Here is an 18,608-nt window from a genome sequence, read left to right as displayed (position 1 = left end):
GTTTTCTAACACTTCAGTCATTCTCGTGGCTTTTCTCTGAACCCGCTCCAGTTTATTAACATCACTCCTGAACTGTGGACAATAGAACTAGACATAGTATTTCAACAGCAGCCACATCAGTGCAAAATATAGTGGTAAAATAACCTCTCTACTCCTACTACTCAACATTCCCTTGTTTACTCGTCCAAGGATTCCATTAGCCCTTTTAAAGACAGCATTGACCTGGAAGCTGATGTTCTGCTCATTATCTCCCTATCCCTCCAAATCTGTCCAGGGCTGAGCCCCCATCCTGTTAGTATGGCCGATGTTCTTTGTTCTTAGGTGTACAAATTTGCATTTAGCCATATTAAAACCACGTATTGTTTGCCTGTGTTCAGCATACCAAACAATCCAGCTCACTCAGTATGAGTGGCCTATGTTCTTCCTTATTTATCACTCCCCCAATTTTTGTGTCATCTGCAAACTTTGTTAGGGATGATTTCAAGTTTTCTTCTGGGTAATTGATAAATACATTAAATAGAATAAGGCCAAAAACCAAATTGCAAGGGAGCCCCTGTATTAAATAACTCAAATGATGAGTTTTTTGCACCACTTCCTCAACAAGACTGTTCCATAGGCTTCATCTTCGTTCTAGGGACATTGTCTTTAATATTCATCCTAAAGTGTCATTGATTTGGCTTTACTTGAGAACTCCTCTGAACCACTTTAAGCAGCTTCTCTACAGCTTTTATACCCTCACCCTTCACCTGGTTGAAAACAGTTATTGTATCTCTTCCCCCTAAACTCTCACAAGGTTGTTTTTTAAACGAGCAACAAACATATTGACCTTGTGGTCCCTTCTAGCCCTGTGATTCTATGTTTCATTCTTGTAACTCTTTCTCCTAAAGCTTCTGAGATGAACTCTAATGTCAAGGGTTTCATACAGCCAGGCCTGCCAACAGGAGGGAGAGGTAGAGAGAGCAGTTACCCCAAAGCCTGGTGATTCAAAATCATCTTCCAGAAGGGGACAATGAAGTGGGAGCTACTTGGCTCACTTTTTCTACAGAGGCTGAGCATCCTGCCTCTGTAGCATTCTCCATCCCTTCCCCCTCAGTGAAATGAAACTGCGATAAAGACTAAGGTTTGGTCTATACTAGGCAGGTAAGTCGATTGCAGATAGGCAATTCGAGCTACAGCAATTGCATAGAGTAGCTAGAATTGACTTACTTAGTTGCCTACACAGAAGGAAGTCGACGAGAGAAACTCCACAATATCAACTGTCAACCCCAGCTAGTTTGTTTTCGCACATCTTTACCACACACGTGAAATCAAACTCTGGAAGGGTCAGGGTCAGGGTCAATCTTCCCTGTAGTGTCGACATACCCTAAAAGTCATAATTGCCACGTAGCTTTGTGTTCTTGAAGACAAATCTTGCCGCCTCTGTGATGGAGTTGGGGATAGTGTGTACATGTGTATCTCACAGAGGGTGTGGGGCTCCTGCTGAGGGTAACCTTGGCGACCAGGTGACACCTTTGTATTGCAGACAAAGGAGGAGGTGGAGCCTGAGGAGTTTGAATTGAAACTGGGAGTTGGAAAGCAGTTAGTCTGGGCTGGGAGAGAGAGAGAGACAAAGGAGGGGGCCAGGCCCCGGCTCCGGGGGCCCCTCAGGGCTTCCTCTCCCCAGCATGGATTGGACTGTCTGTCTCTGCCGGCTGTACTGACTCCTCTGTACGATGCTGTGCCCTGTTGGCTAATAAACCTGCTGTTCTGCTGAGTGAGAGTCACTCCCGCCTGCAGACGGGGTGCAGAGCTTGGGGGACCCCGAACCCCATCACAGCCTCCTTTGTGGATTCAGGGGATTGCCTTATAATGCATCATGTAGAGTTTCACTGCAGGAGGGAGGAGTCTGAAGTCCTATGCAAGGGGTGTGAGCCCTCTTTGCACTGTAAGAATTCAGGAAGGGATCCACTCTCTGTTTGTTCCCCACTTCATGTGACTGACACAATGGCCACAAAGTGACTTGAGGTGATTATTCACTTTCTCCTCCCTAGAAGTCCCCACTCTTCAGTCTGCTGAGAGAGAATTTGACCTTTGAGACCTTTGAGATGAATCTAATGACATTCTAGGTGGTGCAGTGGCCCCAAAAGGTGCTTTGCACATTATAGACGTTTCAGAAATTCTGGCTGGCCTCTTCTTTAAAGCAGTTCACCGTTTCTTCACAAATAGGGGCCTTTTACAACTGTAGTTGCCTTGTCAACTGCAGTAGCAGCAGTGCCCCATGGAGTCCAGATTTCATATGCTTTATCCATGCCAAATTCTAATAGTCAGCAAGAAAATATAGCTAAGTCCTCACTCCAGAGATGTTTGCACAGTTATTAGTATTTGTGGCCTGATTCTGATTTGGGTGTAACCAGGGTCAGTCCCTGAAGACAATGGCTACGTCTACACGTGAAGCCTACATCGAAATAGCTTATTTCGATGTAGCAACATCGAAATAGGCTATTTCGATGAATAACGTCTACACGTCCTCCAGGGCTGGCAATGTCGATGTTCAACTTCGACGTTGTGCGGCACCACATCGAAATAGGCGCTGCGAGGGAACATCTACATGCCAAAGTAGCACACATCGAAATAAGGGTGCCAGGCACAGCTGCAAACAGGGTCACAGGGCGGACTCAACAGCAAGCCGCTCCCTTAAAGGGCCCCTCCCAGACACAGTTGCACTAAACAACACAAGATACACAGAGCCTACAACTGGTTGCAGACCCTGTGCCTGCAGCATGGATCCCCAGCTGCCGCAGCAGCAGCCAGAAGCCAGAAGCCCTGGACTAAGGGCTGCTGCCCACGGTGACCATAGAGCCCCGCAGGGGCTGGAGAGAGAGCATCTCTCAACCCCCCAGCTGATGGCCACCATGGAGGACCCGGCAATTTCGACGTTGCGGGACGCGGATCATCTACACGGTCCCTACTTCGACGTTGAACGTTGAAGTAGGGCGCTATTCCAATCCCCTCATGAGGTTAGCGACTTCGACGTCTCGCCGCCTAACGTCGAAGTTAACTTCGAAATATCGCCCGACGTGTGTAGCCGCGATGGGCGCTATTTCGAAGTTAGTGCCGCTACTTTGAAGTAGCGTGCACGTGTAGACACAGCTAATGAGTGTTGTGAAAAAAGGGTTCAAAGCGGAAAATCAGGAGCAGAATTCTGAAAATGGAATTATGCCAGCAGAAAGCAGGCATGAATGAGACTGCCCCAGCAGAGTCCTGTTAACAGAAATGAGTCTGATTCTCTGCTCATTGGCACCAGTGTAAGTGAGGAATGACTTTCCAAACAGGAGAAACTGGACAATTACATGAATGTAAAAGAAAACACAGGACCCCTGTCATTTCCATTACAAGAGATCATGCTAGTATCTTTCATAATAAGATATCTATTTAGTAATGTACAGGTCTATCGTTAAGGTCCCAGACTGCACGTAGTCGTGCATAATACACATAATCATGCATAATATCAATTTTATATGAAATCCTACTGATGTCAGTGAGACTACTCGTGTGCTTGGAAAAGTCAGAGGAGTAGTCATGTTAGTCCGTAGCTTCACAAATAACATACAGTCCTGTAGCACCTTAAAGACTAATAAATCTGTGTGTTAGGTAATGAGCTTCCGTGGGTAAAGCTCATTACCTAATAAATAGATTGTTAGTCTTTAAGATGCTACGGGACTATTTGTTACATATGGTTAAAGTAATATACATGCTTAAGTTCTCTGCTGGGTCAGGGCCAGAGTCAGTATTCTTTTGTGCTGTGCACAAAGCTTACACTGAAAGAATTATGTTGTGCAAATATCTCTGGTAAACAGTAGCTATTAATCCCTTGTAGAGCTTTCTGGAGATTCTATATAGCTATTCCCATGTCTCTGCCTCTTTTAGTGGTCAGCATGTTTGCTTTTCTCCTCTGGTTTGTACCTGCATGTGGTAAGAATTGAATAGCTTTTAAAAGCTAGTTTTAGATGCACATAGGACTAGAAATTGAGCTGTGGAAACTGAAGATTCTTTTGTTGTTTTTCTTTTTTTTTATCAAAAACTGAAGATAATTTGTACTTTCCACTGGGAAAAAAATTGAGCTGTATTCATGAAAGAGTTATGGATGGGTTTCTTCTGTGGTTGTTTCAAGCCATGGTGCAGGTGTGATAGAAGCCTTTACCAGATGCTAAGTAAAAACACATTGCTCCTTCTCTCTGAGGCAGTTGTGGGGAATCTAGAATTGGGCATGACCTACAAAGGAAATTTTTATTATATATTCGATTAAGATGGGAAGCCAAGTTCAGTACAGTTATGTCCAAAGCCAAGATACCAGGCACCCAGTTACCACAATGATGATCCTCTCCAAGATAGACAGAGTAGGTATACGCAGTGCCTTAAAAAGAAGGAGTTTTGTGATCATAGAACCTGGAGGGTGGTGTCCATTGTAAGGAAAGTTAGAAGAATTTTTCCCCCCTACCCTGTACTTGTTTTATATAAAATCAGAGGTACTTAGTTAAATATTCTCAAGATGCTGTGAAATTATCTGGGACTCACTATGTTTGTTTGTTTTTCCAGCCTGAACGAACGTGATCATTTGTTAAAAAGGCTTGGCAGGAAAACTCCGCCAAGCCTTTTCCGAGCTCATTCAGTCCAGCAAGGTGTATCACGTAAGTAACAGATCAGATGTCTGTCTCTCAGCATTCAGTCCCAGATGAATGAAGGGGAAGATAATTATTTTTAAATTAAATTGTAGGTAAAGATAATCTCATACAGAAGCTGAGCTGCCAACCAGCAGTCACACATTTGGAAGGGGAATGAGTGTATTTGGCCCCAGGCTTGTAGAGCTTGTATGTAGATAATTCCCTAGGACCCAATCAAGAGGCTCAAAGACAAATGCCCAATGTGGTATTCTCAAGATCTTGTAAAATTTGACAGGACTAAAAATACATTGAAATAGAGCTCGTCTTTAAAGTGGTAACTGTGTTTTTGAATGATAGCTATTAACCAGGGTTTGAAAATACAGAAGTAGCTCAGTGGTGCCATGTGAGGAAAGTTCTACATGTTTTTAATAAGCTGATGGAGGTCCTCAGGGCTGCCATTCGTGTACTCCTCTTCTTAGCCACTTCTAAGGCAAAGTTAAAGGCAATCCCAGGGCTTCTCCTATTGCTAAAGAAAAGGAACAGCATCTCTCACTGCATCAGACATCATCAGTTTGACCTATAGCATAGGGCCCTGTGTCTCTGGTATCTCAATATCAGGGCACCCCCAGCATTAGTAAGATTGTGAGAACTCCACGGACCAGAACCCCCATGGAGCCAAGAGCCAATAAGAGTAAAGACCAATTTTGTTTGACTTGCTACTGGGTTGGATTGTCTTTTGCAGTCAGGTTGTGTGTTACATGCTCACCTTACTAAGGGAAATAGTTCTGTCAGCTGCAATGGTGCTGGTTGCAGGGTAGCATTAAGACAAAGGGATTTGACTCCATATTATCCATTGTTCCTGATGAGGGTTTTTGAAGGTGAGATCTGGATCGTGTCAGCATTTCAGCAGGCTGGGTACAGCCAAACTCCATTACTTCAGCAAATCTTTAAGTGCTCAGAAGGCCCTGACCCAGAAACACAGGTGTGTCTCTGCTGCAGAAATAGAGTAGGGTTTGCTAATTCCTTGCATGGAGTGTGGGGATCCCCTGAAGATCCTCAGGAGGAATTCAGGGAAGGACAGGAACAAGGCTGGTGGATTTGTTACTGTTCACATCCACTGGATCATTCTGCTCCACAGAGGGGATAGTGCACTGATGGCAGGGGCTAGAGCAGCCTTGAAGTAGCAGTAACTGCTGCAGATCAGCTCCACTGCCATTGCGAGTTCTGGAAAGGAGGGATCCGCTTTCTCCATCACTCCCACAGAGAAGCTCAGCTTGCCTGTGCTCTGCTTGCAGGATTTATTCCTTTGTGTCCAGAGGTAACAGGTGCTCTACCTCTCTTTCACGCACCAGTGGAGACACTTTGAAGCTGTTCCAGAGGAGATGACTAGCAGAATAAACCCATTAAAAAAGAATATGGGAAACCTGCTAGAGAAACCTATGAGCTAACTTGCAGACAGTGCAGAAAACCAGCGCCCTTGTGTTACTCATGAGATCCAAGCTACACACTAACCATTTGTAGAATGCATCTTAGTGTTTTCATCTGCTCATAAGATAAAATATCAAAATAGACTTTGATTAATTTAACTGGGTCCCCTTAACTGCAAATGATTCAGTGCAAAATCAGTCAGTCCAGTCAGGGTAAGTTCCAATCATATGCCTGTTTTTCACATGAATGTAAATTTTCATTGTTAAGACTAAAGAGGTTTTCATGGCAGATCCATCATTTTCTAAAATTTCTGTCATCCCTTGTCAAGCATTGTTTTCAAACACTGCATAGCTGCTTTTATGGGCAGGGCCATATGAACTGGTGCTGCTTTCACCAACCTAAATTGAGCAAATGTTGCATAAATAGTGAAAATTGTCAAAGCAAGCAGCTAGTGTCTGAAGCAGAAGTTTTGTCATAGTAGATATGTATTTTGGATCAAACCCTATGGACTTCCTAGAGTTGTACACAGGATTCCACTGGGCTTTCAAGTTCCCACCCAAAAAGTTCAGCTTCTTGCAAAACTTAACTGTGTGACTTAAATTCAGGCTGGGGCACTTATATTTATCAAAGCTAAGATTGTTAATTTTGCTGTGGTTGACAAGGCTGAGACAAGCCAATTGCGCTGTTAATGGGAGGAGAGAGTTAGGGTAGTCTCCTGTCAGAAGTTGTAAAGTAACCCCTGAATCGATGTTGTGACGTGTGTGTGTGCGTGCGTGCATGCGTGCGTGTGTGTGTGGCCAACAACTGCTCCAAAGTTTGCTGCTACAAAACTTCATTAGAAACCCTTGATCTCAAAGCACATAGGAATGACATTAGTTCTAAGACAACACACACAATACGAATGCATTTTGGACTACTTCTCATGGCCTCAGGGACGCAGCTCCAGGGGAGAAGCTTGGAAGTTTTAGCCCCTAATGGCCATATTTCTTCATTTATGGCCTTGCTTTTGTGTTCATGAATTGGAAGTCTCAGATGAAATGCCAAAGATGTCCTATAGTTCAACTCTGCTTTCCAGGTTCACATCATTCTTTTCTGACTGATGCACCTTTCTGAAAAAAATTATTAAAATGAGCAAAGATTTTTTTCCCTCTGAGTTTCAGATTTTGATGTCAATGCCAGTTAGGATTTCATTAGTCTGTTGCTTTTAGTAGAAGAGCTTTATGCCTTTTGTCAAGCTTTTGTGCTGAACATTTCTGCAGCCCAAAAGGTTTTAGTGGAAATGAATAGATGGTATAGTGATTATGGCGTTAGCTTCTAGGAGCTGGTGCCGTTCTTGTGTGAGACACCTGTGTGAAATCAGGGCTGGTGAACTCAGTATAACGTCTGCAGATGGATTTCCCATTACCATCTGCTTTCTGAAATCCCAGCAACAGGAAAAGCATCAAGTCTCCCTAATTAAGAGGGGAGATTGGCCTACAAGTGGGAATAGCTTTGGGAGAGAGCAGGAAATGCTGCAAGTTTCCCCTCACAGATGTTGCTTATCATCATTGCCTGAGTGTGTGCAGGGGGATTTGACTTCCCAGGAAAGGAGAAGTAGTTTGGCTCTGAAAACTCAGGGATATCAGGGAATTTCTGGTAACAGAGCTATGGGGCTCCTGAACCTCCGTCCTCTCTGGTCCATGCCTCTGCTGGCCCTCTTCTGACCAGCTCCATGACAGCACAGCTCTCTTCTGGCTCTGACAGCAGGGGGAAGGACTTCTCTCTTTCCTGGCCAAGAACTTACAGAGGCCTCACAGCTGCAAAAATCTTCCCTCCTTCTCAATTCCAAGCCACTCCCCTCCCCAGCCTGGAGCCCCAGCTACCTCAGAATCCCAACTAAAGGATTTCTAGAGACAAAAGGGAAAGCCATGTTACAGAGGTAGCACTTTCCACATGCTCTGGGAATCCACTGACTGTCCCTGGACACCACCTAGATCATTCCATGTAATCCCCTAAATATAGCAGCTGACATAACTCAAAACGCTCCTCATCTGCCTCCTGCCAGCATTGGCCTGTCATTTGACCTAGCACGTACTTAAAAACAGCGGGCTGAATCCTGTGCTCCTTAAGCCTTCCCTTCACAGACTCCTGTTGAAATCCAGAGGAGCTGTGCCTGATGAGGGATGATAGAATTTGGCCCAGATTTCCTATGCTGGCAGAGGAAAATGGCCCTTCCTTTAATAGCGTAAGGTAACTGCACCAAGTAAGTCTTAACACAGGGAATACATTTTACACCTTATTAATCAATAGAAATGCCACCTGTCATCTCAAGTTCGTTTTTTAGCATGTAGTTTGGAGGATAATAAATAACAATAAAATGTTCATGCTGAAGGCATAATAATATTGCCATATGTTGTGCCCTAAAAGAGGCTGCCTTCTTCTTGCTTTCCTTTTGGTGCACATTTGTCTGAAAAAGTAAGGTGACTTCATGGGATATATTTATTTATTTATATCCATTGCCTTCTTTCTTTGGGTATCTAGGCTTCAACACTTTTTGTGGCCAAATTCCATGCAGCAAATATCATTGTAGTTGTATTTGTTGAATATGAAGATGTTGTGACTTTTAACATTAACTTAAAAAGAAAAGGAATAGCACGAGGAAGATTGGCTTAAATGATGTTATATCTGGTCCCAGGATTCCTGAATGTCAATGGTGTGGTTTCTAGAGAAATCAAACAGAAACCTAATGTTCATCATATTTTTTCTTCTGGGGTCCTTGTTGAATATCCTTTATTGGCATTGGGAAAACGAGTGGTCTTTTAGTATATGTTTGCTTGTTAACATGATTTAAAACACTATTCATTTTCCCAATCTGGACAAACTAAGGAATTCAGAAACCCAACAAATTTTGTGAAGTTTATCTTTTGACAAGACATTGCAGCTGCAGCTGCACAGCCCCTCCCTTTTGGAAGAGGCATGCAAATGTGGCAGGTTGGAAATGCAAATGAGGTGCAGAATTAAATATCTCACACCTCATTTGCATATTCCTGCACGATCTGGCATCCGGAGGAGCCATTTTCAGAAGCCAAAGCAGCCATATAGATGGGGTTCCTTCAAAAGGAAACCCCCCTTTCAAAAGCACCCTCCTTCCTGAAAAAAGTAGGAAGAAGGGTGCTTTCAAAAGGGTGTTTCCTTTCAAAGGAACCCCATCCATAAGGCTGCTTTGGCTTCTGAAAATGGCTCTTCCAGAAGCCAGAGCATGCCAGAATATGCAAATGAGGCATGAGATACTTAAATCCATGCCTCATTTGCATTTCTGATTGGACGCATTTGTATGCCCCTTCTGAAAAGGAGGGGCCGTGTAGGTACATCTAGATTCATAGTGATTGGAGATAGACTTTGCAACACTCTTCGAAGATCTGCAATATTGGGATATGTTGGACCAAAGCAGGGAAGCAAGTTCCAGAGCTGACAAGCTTCCACTGAGAGCTGCTTTGCCCCGGCAATCAACCACACTAATCCATGAACTCAGAGCAAACATCCTTTCCCAACTGGCCTGAGCTCAGCTGTCAAATAAGAGCATGAGGAGAGATGGTCACTAAAGTAAATCTCTTAAACACATAACAATGCATGAACTTCCGTAACAGATTCCCTGAAATAAACAAATTGCTCAGGGCTTCCTCTGTCTCTGGCTCTGCAAGCGGCCACATGGGTGGACCCCTATGTCCAGGTTTGCAGGTTTGGGGCCTACAGGGGGACGACAGTTCTTTAATACCACATTGTACAGAACAAATAATCAGCTGAGTATGTGGCAAGTGGTACTGTTGAACTAGAAACCGTGTAACCAGAGACCAGATTTTGATCTCCTCGCAGCAGAACATGAAAGCTAACAAACAAGATGCTTTTAAAATTCAGTAGGTAGCCTGATAATAACCGGAATCTGTGAAACCTTATATTTGATTCGAATGCACCCCGCTCTTCCTGCCAAATGAACCAAGCCATCAGATAGTTTCAAATGCTCCTGACTAAAAGTCTCAAATAATTGCCAGGCTCAGCACGTGGAAGAAGATGGGTCTTACTTCTGAAACACTAGAGACAAGAGTCTTGTGCTAAACATTCCAAATAAGCTCTCTCTATGCTAGTGCTGCTGGAAATGACGTGAACAATGAGAGTCTTGTTCCCAGCCCAGAATGAGAGGTGCGGGTTTAAAAGCCAGGGCTGGGGAGAAGCTCAGACTTTCGAAAGATCCCATTGTAACTGGGCCGTAGAAACTTTCATTGTTTGGAGTGGGGTCCGAAAATAGTGGCAAGATCCAGCTAGCGAGGCATAGGAGAAGCGACAGCGTTTAATCACCTTCTGATTCTGTAAGAGGTATAATTGGCTGCCTGGACAGCTTTAACCAATTGATCAGAGACCTGCATAATGTGAAATGACTGTCTTTTATTAAGATCAACAGTAAAAGTAAAAGGCTAAATAGAGAGAAGAGGCACATCGTCCTTGCATGCTTCTTTCAGTGGCGTACCTATCTATGTGAGCCACCCCCCCCTCGCCCCCTGACTCCTTGCACAGGTATAAATTGCAGTGCAGGTAGTGGGGTATGGCTTAGGTCAGTAAAGACACACCGGAAGGGTGCCCATGTGTACGCACCTTCAGGGCTCTCCATTCACCCAAGCCAGGCCTCCTAGAGGGTATACATTGCAATTGCATACCTGCGGCTGGCCCATGTCAGCTGACTCAGGTCACATCTACACAAGACCCAAAAGTCGATTTTGGACACGCAATTCCAGCTACAACATTACATCGCTGTAAGATCAATTTACGTATCACAGAGCAATTTATCAGGCTGTCTACACAGAAGGAGGTCAATGGGAGAAACTCTCCTATGAAACTCCCTTACTCCGCACAACAGTGAGGAGTATCCGAGCCGACTGTCGAACCCCGGAAGATCGACCCTGAACAAGTCGATCTTGTGGTAAGTATAGATGTACCCAGTGCTTTGTTCGTTTAATAAAAAAGAAAGAGGAGCCAGTATTCAGATGGTTCTCCAGCCCCACCCTGCCCCAGCCATCCCTTTGGAACTCATTAGGTACGGGCACCAAAAAAATCACTTGGACGTGCCCCTCAGGTTCATGAGACTCAGGTTTTAACTGCAGTGTAACAAGTATCAGAGAGGTAGCCAGGTTAGTCTGTAGCTTCGAGAATAACAGGAAGTCTTGTGGCACCTTATAGACTAACAAATATTTCGGAGTATAAGCTTTCCTGGGCAAAGACCTGCTTCATCATGCATCTGACGAAGCAGGTCTTTGCCCAGGAAAGCTTATGCTCCAAAATATTTGTTAGTCTATAAGGTGCCACAAGACTTCTTGCTGTTCTCCAAACCACATTGTAGATGTTCAGGCTCAGGATGCAGCTCAGGCTCTGGGACCCTGCCCAGCCTTTCCCCTCTGCCTCCTGCTGCCAGAGTCTTTCACCGACTGGTAGCTACACACCACGATCTGAATGAAGCCTACGTCTCACTGCTGCAGCCAGCTACATGAATCAAAACTGTCATGTAGACAAAAGTAATCTAGATGTCACCAATATGTTTCTATGAGCAACACTGGGGGCCAGGCTCTGCCCATGATCTGAACACAGAAAGGACATGCGAGGAGTGTTCCATGTGTGGCTCAAGGGCCCTAAGACGGCTACAACTGGTTCCCTTACAGTTAAACACAGCAAAAGTGTTTCCCAAGGCTAGGCTTGTCCCACACGCATTAATCTGGCATGAAACAGTTTGAGCAGGCATCTCTTCTGTTGCACATTGTCTGGTTTTGCAGCAGAATAGAACATTTTTGCCATTGGTTCCAGTATGAATACGTGTCTCAAAAAGTCAGGTATTGAAAAGTAACTCAAAGCCCTGTTCAATATCATTTAATAGTCTGAGGGTATGGACAAATAATTGTCTGTGAGTAATTGCCTGGGGTGTGAAGGGGCTTGGCAGTAGCGATGGCAACTGGATACTATCTGAGGACCCTACGAAATGGGAAATGGGTTAATTCTGTCATCTATGAAGACAGCTCCAGGGTGCATTGCAAGACTGCCTTCATTTGGGGCAGGATATGGGCCATTGTCTTCAGTTATTTAAGGCCAATTATCCAAGCTGACTTTCCCTGAGATTGTTGCCTACAGATTGCAGGATTCTGGCCATTAGAATAGAATAAGCCCACTAAAGCAGCTGTTTGCAGGTGAGAATCCAGCCTTGTTAAGCATGGTTTGTGAATTCTCTGTCATTAACTCATGTCCACTGTGAATGGTCTTTGCTAAAAGATGTCTTGAACTTTTCCTGTGCTGCTTGAGTTACAGAGAGAAATCTTCCCTCTATTTCTGTACACCATGTATTTGGCATGTAACTGTGCTTATAAGACGATGAGCCATTTTTTCATACTGGCTCTCAGCTTCATAGGATCCTGGAAGTACCCCATTGGGAAGAGATTCATTCTCAAGCATAATGTAAATAAAAAAACAACTTCTGGAATAAATATTTCCACTAGCTTCTAGTCACCCCAGTCAAAAAAGGATACAGTGGAAATGGGAAAAGTTTAAAGAAGGCAACAAAAATAATTAAGGGTAAGGAACAGCTTCTGTGTGAGGAGACAGTTAAAAAAATCAGACTGTTCATCTTAGAAAAGAGAAAACAAAGGTGTGATATGACAGTGGTCCATAAAATCATGAATGGTGGGAAGAAAATGAACAAGGAAGTGTTATTTACACCTTCACATAGAAAATAGGGAGCATCTGATGAAATTGATAGTCAGCAAGTTTAAAACTAACTCAAGGAAGTACTTATTTCATACACTGCACAGTAGACCTGTGGAGCTTGTTGTCGTGAGACAATGTGAAGACCAAAAGATAAAAGAGTTTTTTAAAAAGCATTATATAGGGCCATGGAAGATAGGTCCATCAATGGCTGTTAGCCAAGATTTCAGGGTGTATCTGCACAGGCCATCCCAAAACTCCAGCTGTCAGAAACTGAGACTAAATGATGGGGGGGATCACTCAGAATTGCCTTCCATTCCTTTTCTCAGAAGTATCTAGCATAGGTTGTTCTCAGAGAACGTCTACAGGGCTAGTTGGACCACTGATCTGTCCCAGCCTGGCTATTGCTAGGAAATGAGTCTCCAGTCTCATCCCTGAACATAGTTGATTGCTTTCAGCAGTGGGAGAAAGGGGCTTGAACTCAGTGACCTCCTGAGGTCTCTTCCAACCCTGTGATTCTGTTAATTATGATTTGCGGTCTTAAAGAGGGTAATTCAGGGGATGAGCTTTTCTTCCTCATGCCAAACTCCACTATTTCCACTAGCTTCCATCTCCTGCTTCTAAGCACATCATAACGGCAAGAAGCTCTCCAGAGAGCCACTGAATCGAGCTCTTAAGACTCTTTGCAATGAAATGAATTTTCTCCATGGCATCTGGTCATTTAACAAGGGCCATTGTATACTGTGCTCCAGCCACATTTCACTTCAGTGCCTGGTTTAGGAACAGGATGACCACAGGAGCCTTCTCAAGTCCACACATCCATCAACTTTCAGTTCATATTAAAGTATTTGGAACTCCTCCCATTGATCTTTAGAGTATGACTATTAAGTTCTTCTTTAACTGATGGTCCCTGTGTGTATTCCACATGTGTGCCTGTGTGCCATACACCTGGGTGCAGAAATTCTTCAGAGACATATCCATTGACCCACTTGTGCACAGTGTGCTCCTGACTGAGGGTATAAGAGGCAGTGTGGGTTGATGCCTCTCCAGTTGCATCTTACTGCGGTATGACTTGTGTCAGAGTCCTGTCCTCCTTCACTCTATGCATTCCCTGTAAAATAAAATCTTTGTACATAGTTGAATATTATATTATATTATAATTAGCATAGTACATAGTATAAAACCATCCATCCATCCTCCCTCCCACCCACCCACCCTTGGAGTCAAGGGAAGTCTTCCCTGACTGAAGGACTGTGCCCAGAGTCCAAGGGTTCAAGAATTGTGTCTCCTACCCTGGCTTCTTCCCCAGCAGAAAGAAGCATCAATGGTCCCTGCACTGTCTGGGTGAGGTACATCTCTCTGCATAGTGTAGTATCTGATGAGCCTGGCTTCCCAAAACTAGAGAGCCCTGAAAGCTCTAACTAAAAAGGTTCCTGATGGAGGAGGCTATGTGCTGGTGTCAGCAGTGCCAACAGGAGCTGTGGTCCCAGGGACAAGGTGGGAGGAGGGGGCCCAGCTCTCATGAGAATCTGAGATTTAAAAAAGAAAAAAAAAAAAAAAAAGTTAAAGATGTGTTACTCAGAAGGACGCCCAGGCCGTGCTAACCAGGAGGATATGCATCTGGGTGACTTACCTCCAGAACATTAAAGCTTTTGCAACTCAGGATGTGTTAACCTTTTGACTGAATAAAATCAATAAGGTTTGCCAGGTTGTCACCACTATGTGTACATAGTCTCCCAGTTGTTCTCTGGAGTCGAGGAAGGAGCATTATCAGGTGTTGCAGCTGGCTATAATGTCGTGGGTGCAGTTCTCTGGAAATGCTCATTTTAGTTAATGCTAAGATTGTGTCACATATTTTTAGTAAAACTCATGGGCAAGTCACAGGCAAAAAAGAAAATTCATGGAAGCCCGTGACCTATTTGTGACTTCTAGCAAAAATAGCTATGACAAAATGGGAAGCTCAGCTGTGGGGTCCCCACATTCCCTGCAGGGGTTGGGCAGCTGGGGCGTGGTGCTCTAAGCTCTGGGGACTTCCCCGCATGCAGCTGCTCAGAGCTCCAGCAGACGGGGTACCCCACACCTCCTGGTCTCTCACATGGGTGGCAGAGTGACTCTGCAGCTCCCAGCAGCTGGGACTGAAGTCACAGAGGTCACTGGAAGTCATGGATTCTGTGACTTCTGCAACCTCTGTGAAAAAAACCACAGCCTTAATCATAACCTTGTCTCAGAGTCAGCATCTCGCGTAGTCTGTGTTTCTCAAATTCTAGTCATTATGACATTACAAACAATCTGAGACCTGAGCAGAAAAGCAAATTTGTATTTACTAGGAAATTTTGTTTCTTTGACACCTTTACAGATTCTCCACCAAGAAACCGATTCATTATCTTGTTTTCAATTGTAATCAATATCTAGCACTGACATAATGCTTGTCATACAAAAGATGTCAGTACCATTTGCCCCATTTTAGAGATGTGAATTCTTAGGTTGTCCTAGAAAGAGAGTTATCACGTGAACTGCTCTGGACAGAAGAGTGACAAAAACTTAGCAACTTCTTCTAATCACATTGGTAACACTGTCCATGTTCCGAAAGAGGGACGTCAAATCGCAGAAATCTGATTGGCTGGTAAAACCAAATGTGCTCCTCCCCCACAGTGCCAGTAGGGTAATGTAGTAATGTCTAACTGGGATGAAAAAAATGATTATGATCACTAATCAATTGCATGGTGCCTTTGTTCTCCCTCTTTCAGATGGGTATGCATTTTCACAAGAAGAACACGGTGTTGTTTCTCAGTCTCAAGTTGTTCGCTCCTACGACACTACCAAACAGAGAGCTGGAGTAGAATAACATAATTCCTCCCTTGACTGGTGGCAAGAGTAATGAGATCTGGATGAATGCATCCACTGTTAACACATCCTTGACTAAGGCTGGCAGCGGCAGCCCAAAGCACCGGAACACTCCTGTCTGTGGCCTTCGCCAACACCTTTGTTATGTATTCCCCCGGCAGACCTTGAGCACACATTGTGGGGACCATGTTGTTTTAAGTCAGTCCCCGTGCTCTGCCTAACTTTTTGTTTATGTTGTTATGAAGCATTTGACTGTGCTATGTGAGGTGTGAAATTAAAAACATTATGTTTTACCACGATTTAAAGCAGCTGTAGAAGTTGTTCTGGGAAAAAAGTAAAGAATTCATGTTCCATGAGAAATTGTCCTTTGCTTAATTGGAATGGGGCACTGCCATTTCCTGTTTTGTTACTCAAAGATTAAGTACATGGGGCTGCATGTAAGCCTTCCGCTACCACATTCACTGTTTACGTTACTTGATTGAACTTTTGAATGGACAAATTTGGCATAACCTTTTTGATTGAACAAACAAAATGGTAGATGGTAGATGGGAAAAGCTAAGGGCTTATTTTGCCTACCTCGTCCTGACAAACTAAAACAGTGTGGCAATTAGGTATATAAAATAGTTCGCAGCTATTATTACAGAATTCTTTATGACTTATCTTAGCTTAAAAAAAATATGTTCACAGTGTCAGTTTCTCCGGGTCCCTCAGCCTGCATTCTGTCCAGGGAACATCCAAATAATCTACAGTTCCTTTCTGACAGCTTTGGACATTGTATTTGAATGAGTACTTCAAATCTGAGCCTGAGACATCCCCCTTTTTAAACTATAATATAACAAAACATCAAGAACTGATATGCTCAGAGTATTTTCCATATTACCTGCAGCAAGGACGCAACCTCCAGCAAAGAGCTGGGGGATGCAAAGTGACTACTGGGACTTGTAGGAAGTGGGCAGAGACAGAAACTGCTCCAAAATTGCTTCCCAGTGCTGATGTTTGTATGCTCCTAACGTCTGAAAATTTGGTACCGTTGCATCCTCAGCTGATGGATTCTATGTGAGCTCCTGGGACAAGAATACATCTCGGATTGTCAAGTGCCAATATGTGCATGATGTCTGTACAAGACGGGAATTGCTGCGGAAGAAACCAGTGCGTATTACCAAATCCTCTGCGGCCATAGAGCAGGGGTGGGGAACCTTTTTTGTGTTGGACAATGTTCCCTCTATTTTTTTCCATCCATGGGCAGAATAAATTTTATGTCCACAGAGGCATGTCTGGATGTTCACCACCAACAGAAACACATGCTGCCCACTGAAGGTGGCTGTGGGCGCTCTGCGGATCAGCTGGGCTTCACCTGAATCTCTTCTGGGTGGCTGCCCAAGCCCTCAACTGGTGTTGGGCAGCCACTGACTCACAGAAAATCAAGCAGGGGCCACACAAGTGAGAAGGAAAAAAAAACGAAACAAACCTCACTGATGTGATCCCCGACTGAAAAACAAAACACAAAGAGGAGTACCCTCACACACCAGCCCCAGAGCCTAGGGGAGGCCAGGGCTAGGAGATTTTGTGGGCCCCTCTATGTTTTGGGATGGGACCAAAAATGAGGGATTCAGCATGGGAGGGGGCTACCGGGAAGGAGTCTTAGGGTGTGGAGTCTGTGTGGGAGGGAGGGTGCAGCAGTCAGCTAGGCGGGTCTGGTAGGGTGGTAAGCTGTGGAAGCAGGTTTGCAGTAGGACGTCTTGGTAGGAGGAGGTGCAGGAGTGGGCTGGGGTGGAAGTCTGGGTGGGATAGGGCCTGCAAGAGGGCGATGGGGGTGGAGAGTCTGGGCAGTGGGGAGGTGCAGGAGTGGGCTGGGGGTAGGAAGTCTGTTAGCCCAAAACATTTATATCTTTAAAAACTAAAAAGCAGTCAAGTAGAACTTTTTAAAGATGAACAAAATAATTTATTAGGTGATGAGCTTTCGTGGGACAGACCCACTTCTTCAGATCATAGCCATACCAGAACAGACTCAATATTTAAGGCAAAAAGAACCAAAAATAGTAATCAAGGTGGACAAATCAGAAAAAAAATGATCAAGGTGAGCAAATCAGAGAGTAGAGGGGCAGAAGTAGGGGGAGAGTCAAGAATTAGATTAAGCTAAGTATACAAATGAGCCCCTATAATGACCCAGAAAATTCCCATCTCAGTTCAAACCACATGTCAAATTTGAATATAAAAGAGAGTCCAGCAGCCTCTCTTTCAAGAGTGTTGTGAAAATTCCTCTTCAGTAAGATGCAAACTCTTAAGTCATTAACAGAATGGCCCACTCCATCTATATCTTTAGTTTTACTTGTCAGAAGATTGACTGTCTGCAGGATTCTGCCACCTCCACGTCTATCAGCTGTGTTTCGTTACAATGCAGACAGGCTGGATGAAACAAGATCTTTATTAGATAACACAAACAAACAAACTAGGACTCCCTGCCACGTGGCAATAATGGCTTGGATAAGGACTACACCTTGTCCTGTACCATTAAAGCTGGGCAGGTAGTGCTCTTAGCCCAGGACCATAGTACTCACCCCTCCCTATTAGAGCCATGCTACTATCCGGTCAGCTATACTCAGCTGTCACTGAGCGCTGAAGAACCTGGACCCAAGTGGGCAACTGAGAGACTAGAAGTCTCACGTCCATATCCGGATGGAACTGCTGCATCCGAATTGAGTGCCCAGATGTATGGAGAGTCTGGATGGCTGCCAGCAATAAACAAAACATCTCAGCTACATCTTCGCTACAACGCTCTTTCGAAAGAAGCCCTTCCGGAAGATCTCTTCTGAAAGAACTTCTTTCGAAAGCTTCCGTCCACACACAGAAACGCCGATCAAAAGAGTGATCTGCTCTTTCGAAAGAGAGCGTCCGCACAGGGCCCAGGCGGACTGCTCTTTCAAAAAAAAAACAGCCCTGTGGAGGGGAAGGTGATATCTGTAGTGCCCAGTAACCAACAGA

The 18,608-nt window shown here is 44.3% G+C and overlaps 1 protein-coding gene across 2 annotated transcripts in view; it reads left to right on the top strand.

Moving 5' to 3' along the window:
- ATP8A2 (ATPase phospholipid transporting 8A2) overlaps positions 1-15,966 on the top strand; it is a 556,173-nt gene extending 540,207 nt beyond the window's left edge. Inside the window, exons 31-32 of one of the 2 annotated variants that reach the window (XR_012644144.1) lie at positions 4,576-4,667; positions 15,530-15,586. Coding sequence is in view for 1 of the 2 variants with exons in the window: in XM_074985625.1 (XP_074841726.1) it covers positions 4,576-4,667; positions 15,530-15,627 (190 nt within the window). In the remaining variant the exon portion in view is untranslated. Of the gene's footprint in view, positions 1-4,575; positions 4,668-15,529 lie in introns of both variants that reach the window. The other variant, XM_074985625.1, reaches the window with a different exon arrangement.
- The last annotated feature ends 2,642 nt before the right edge of the window (positions 15,967-18,608 follow it).

This window comes from Carettochelys insculpta, chromosome 1 (assembly GCF_033958435.1).
Source record: "Carettochelys insculpta isolate YL-2023 chromosome 1, ASM3395843v1, whole genome shotgun sequence".
NCBI classification, from domain to species: domain Eukaryota; kingdom Metazoa; phylum Chordata; order Testudines; family Carettochelyidae; genus Carettochelys; species Carettochelys insculpta.
Note: the sequence above shows the minus strand (reverse complement) of the source record. Positions and strands in the feature narration are given on the sequence as shown.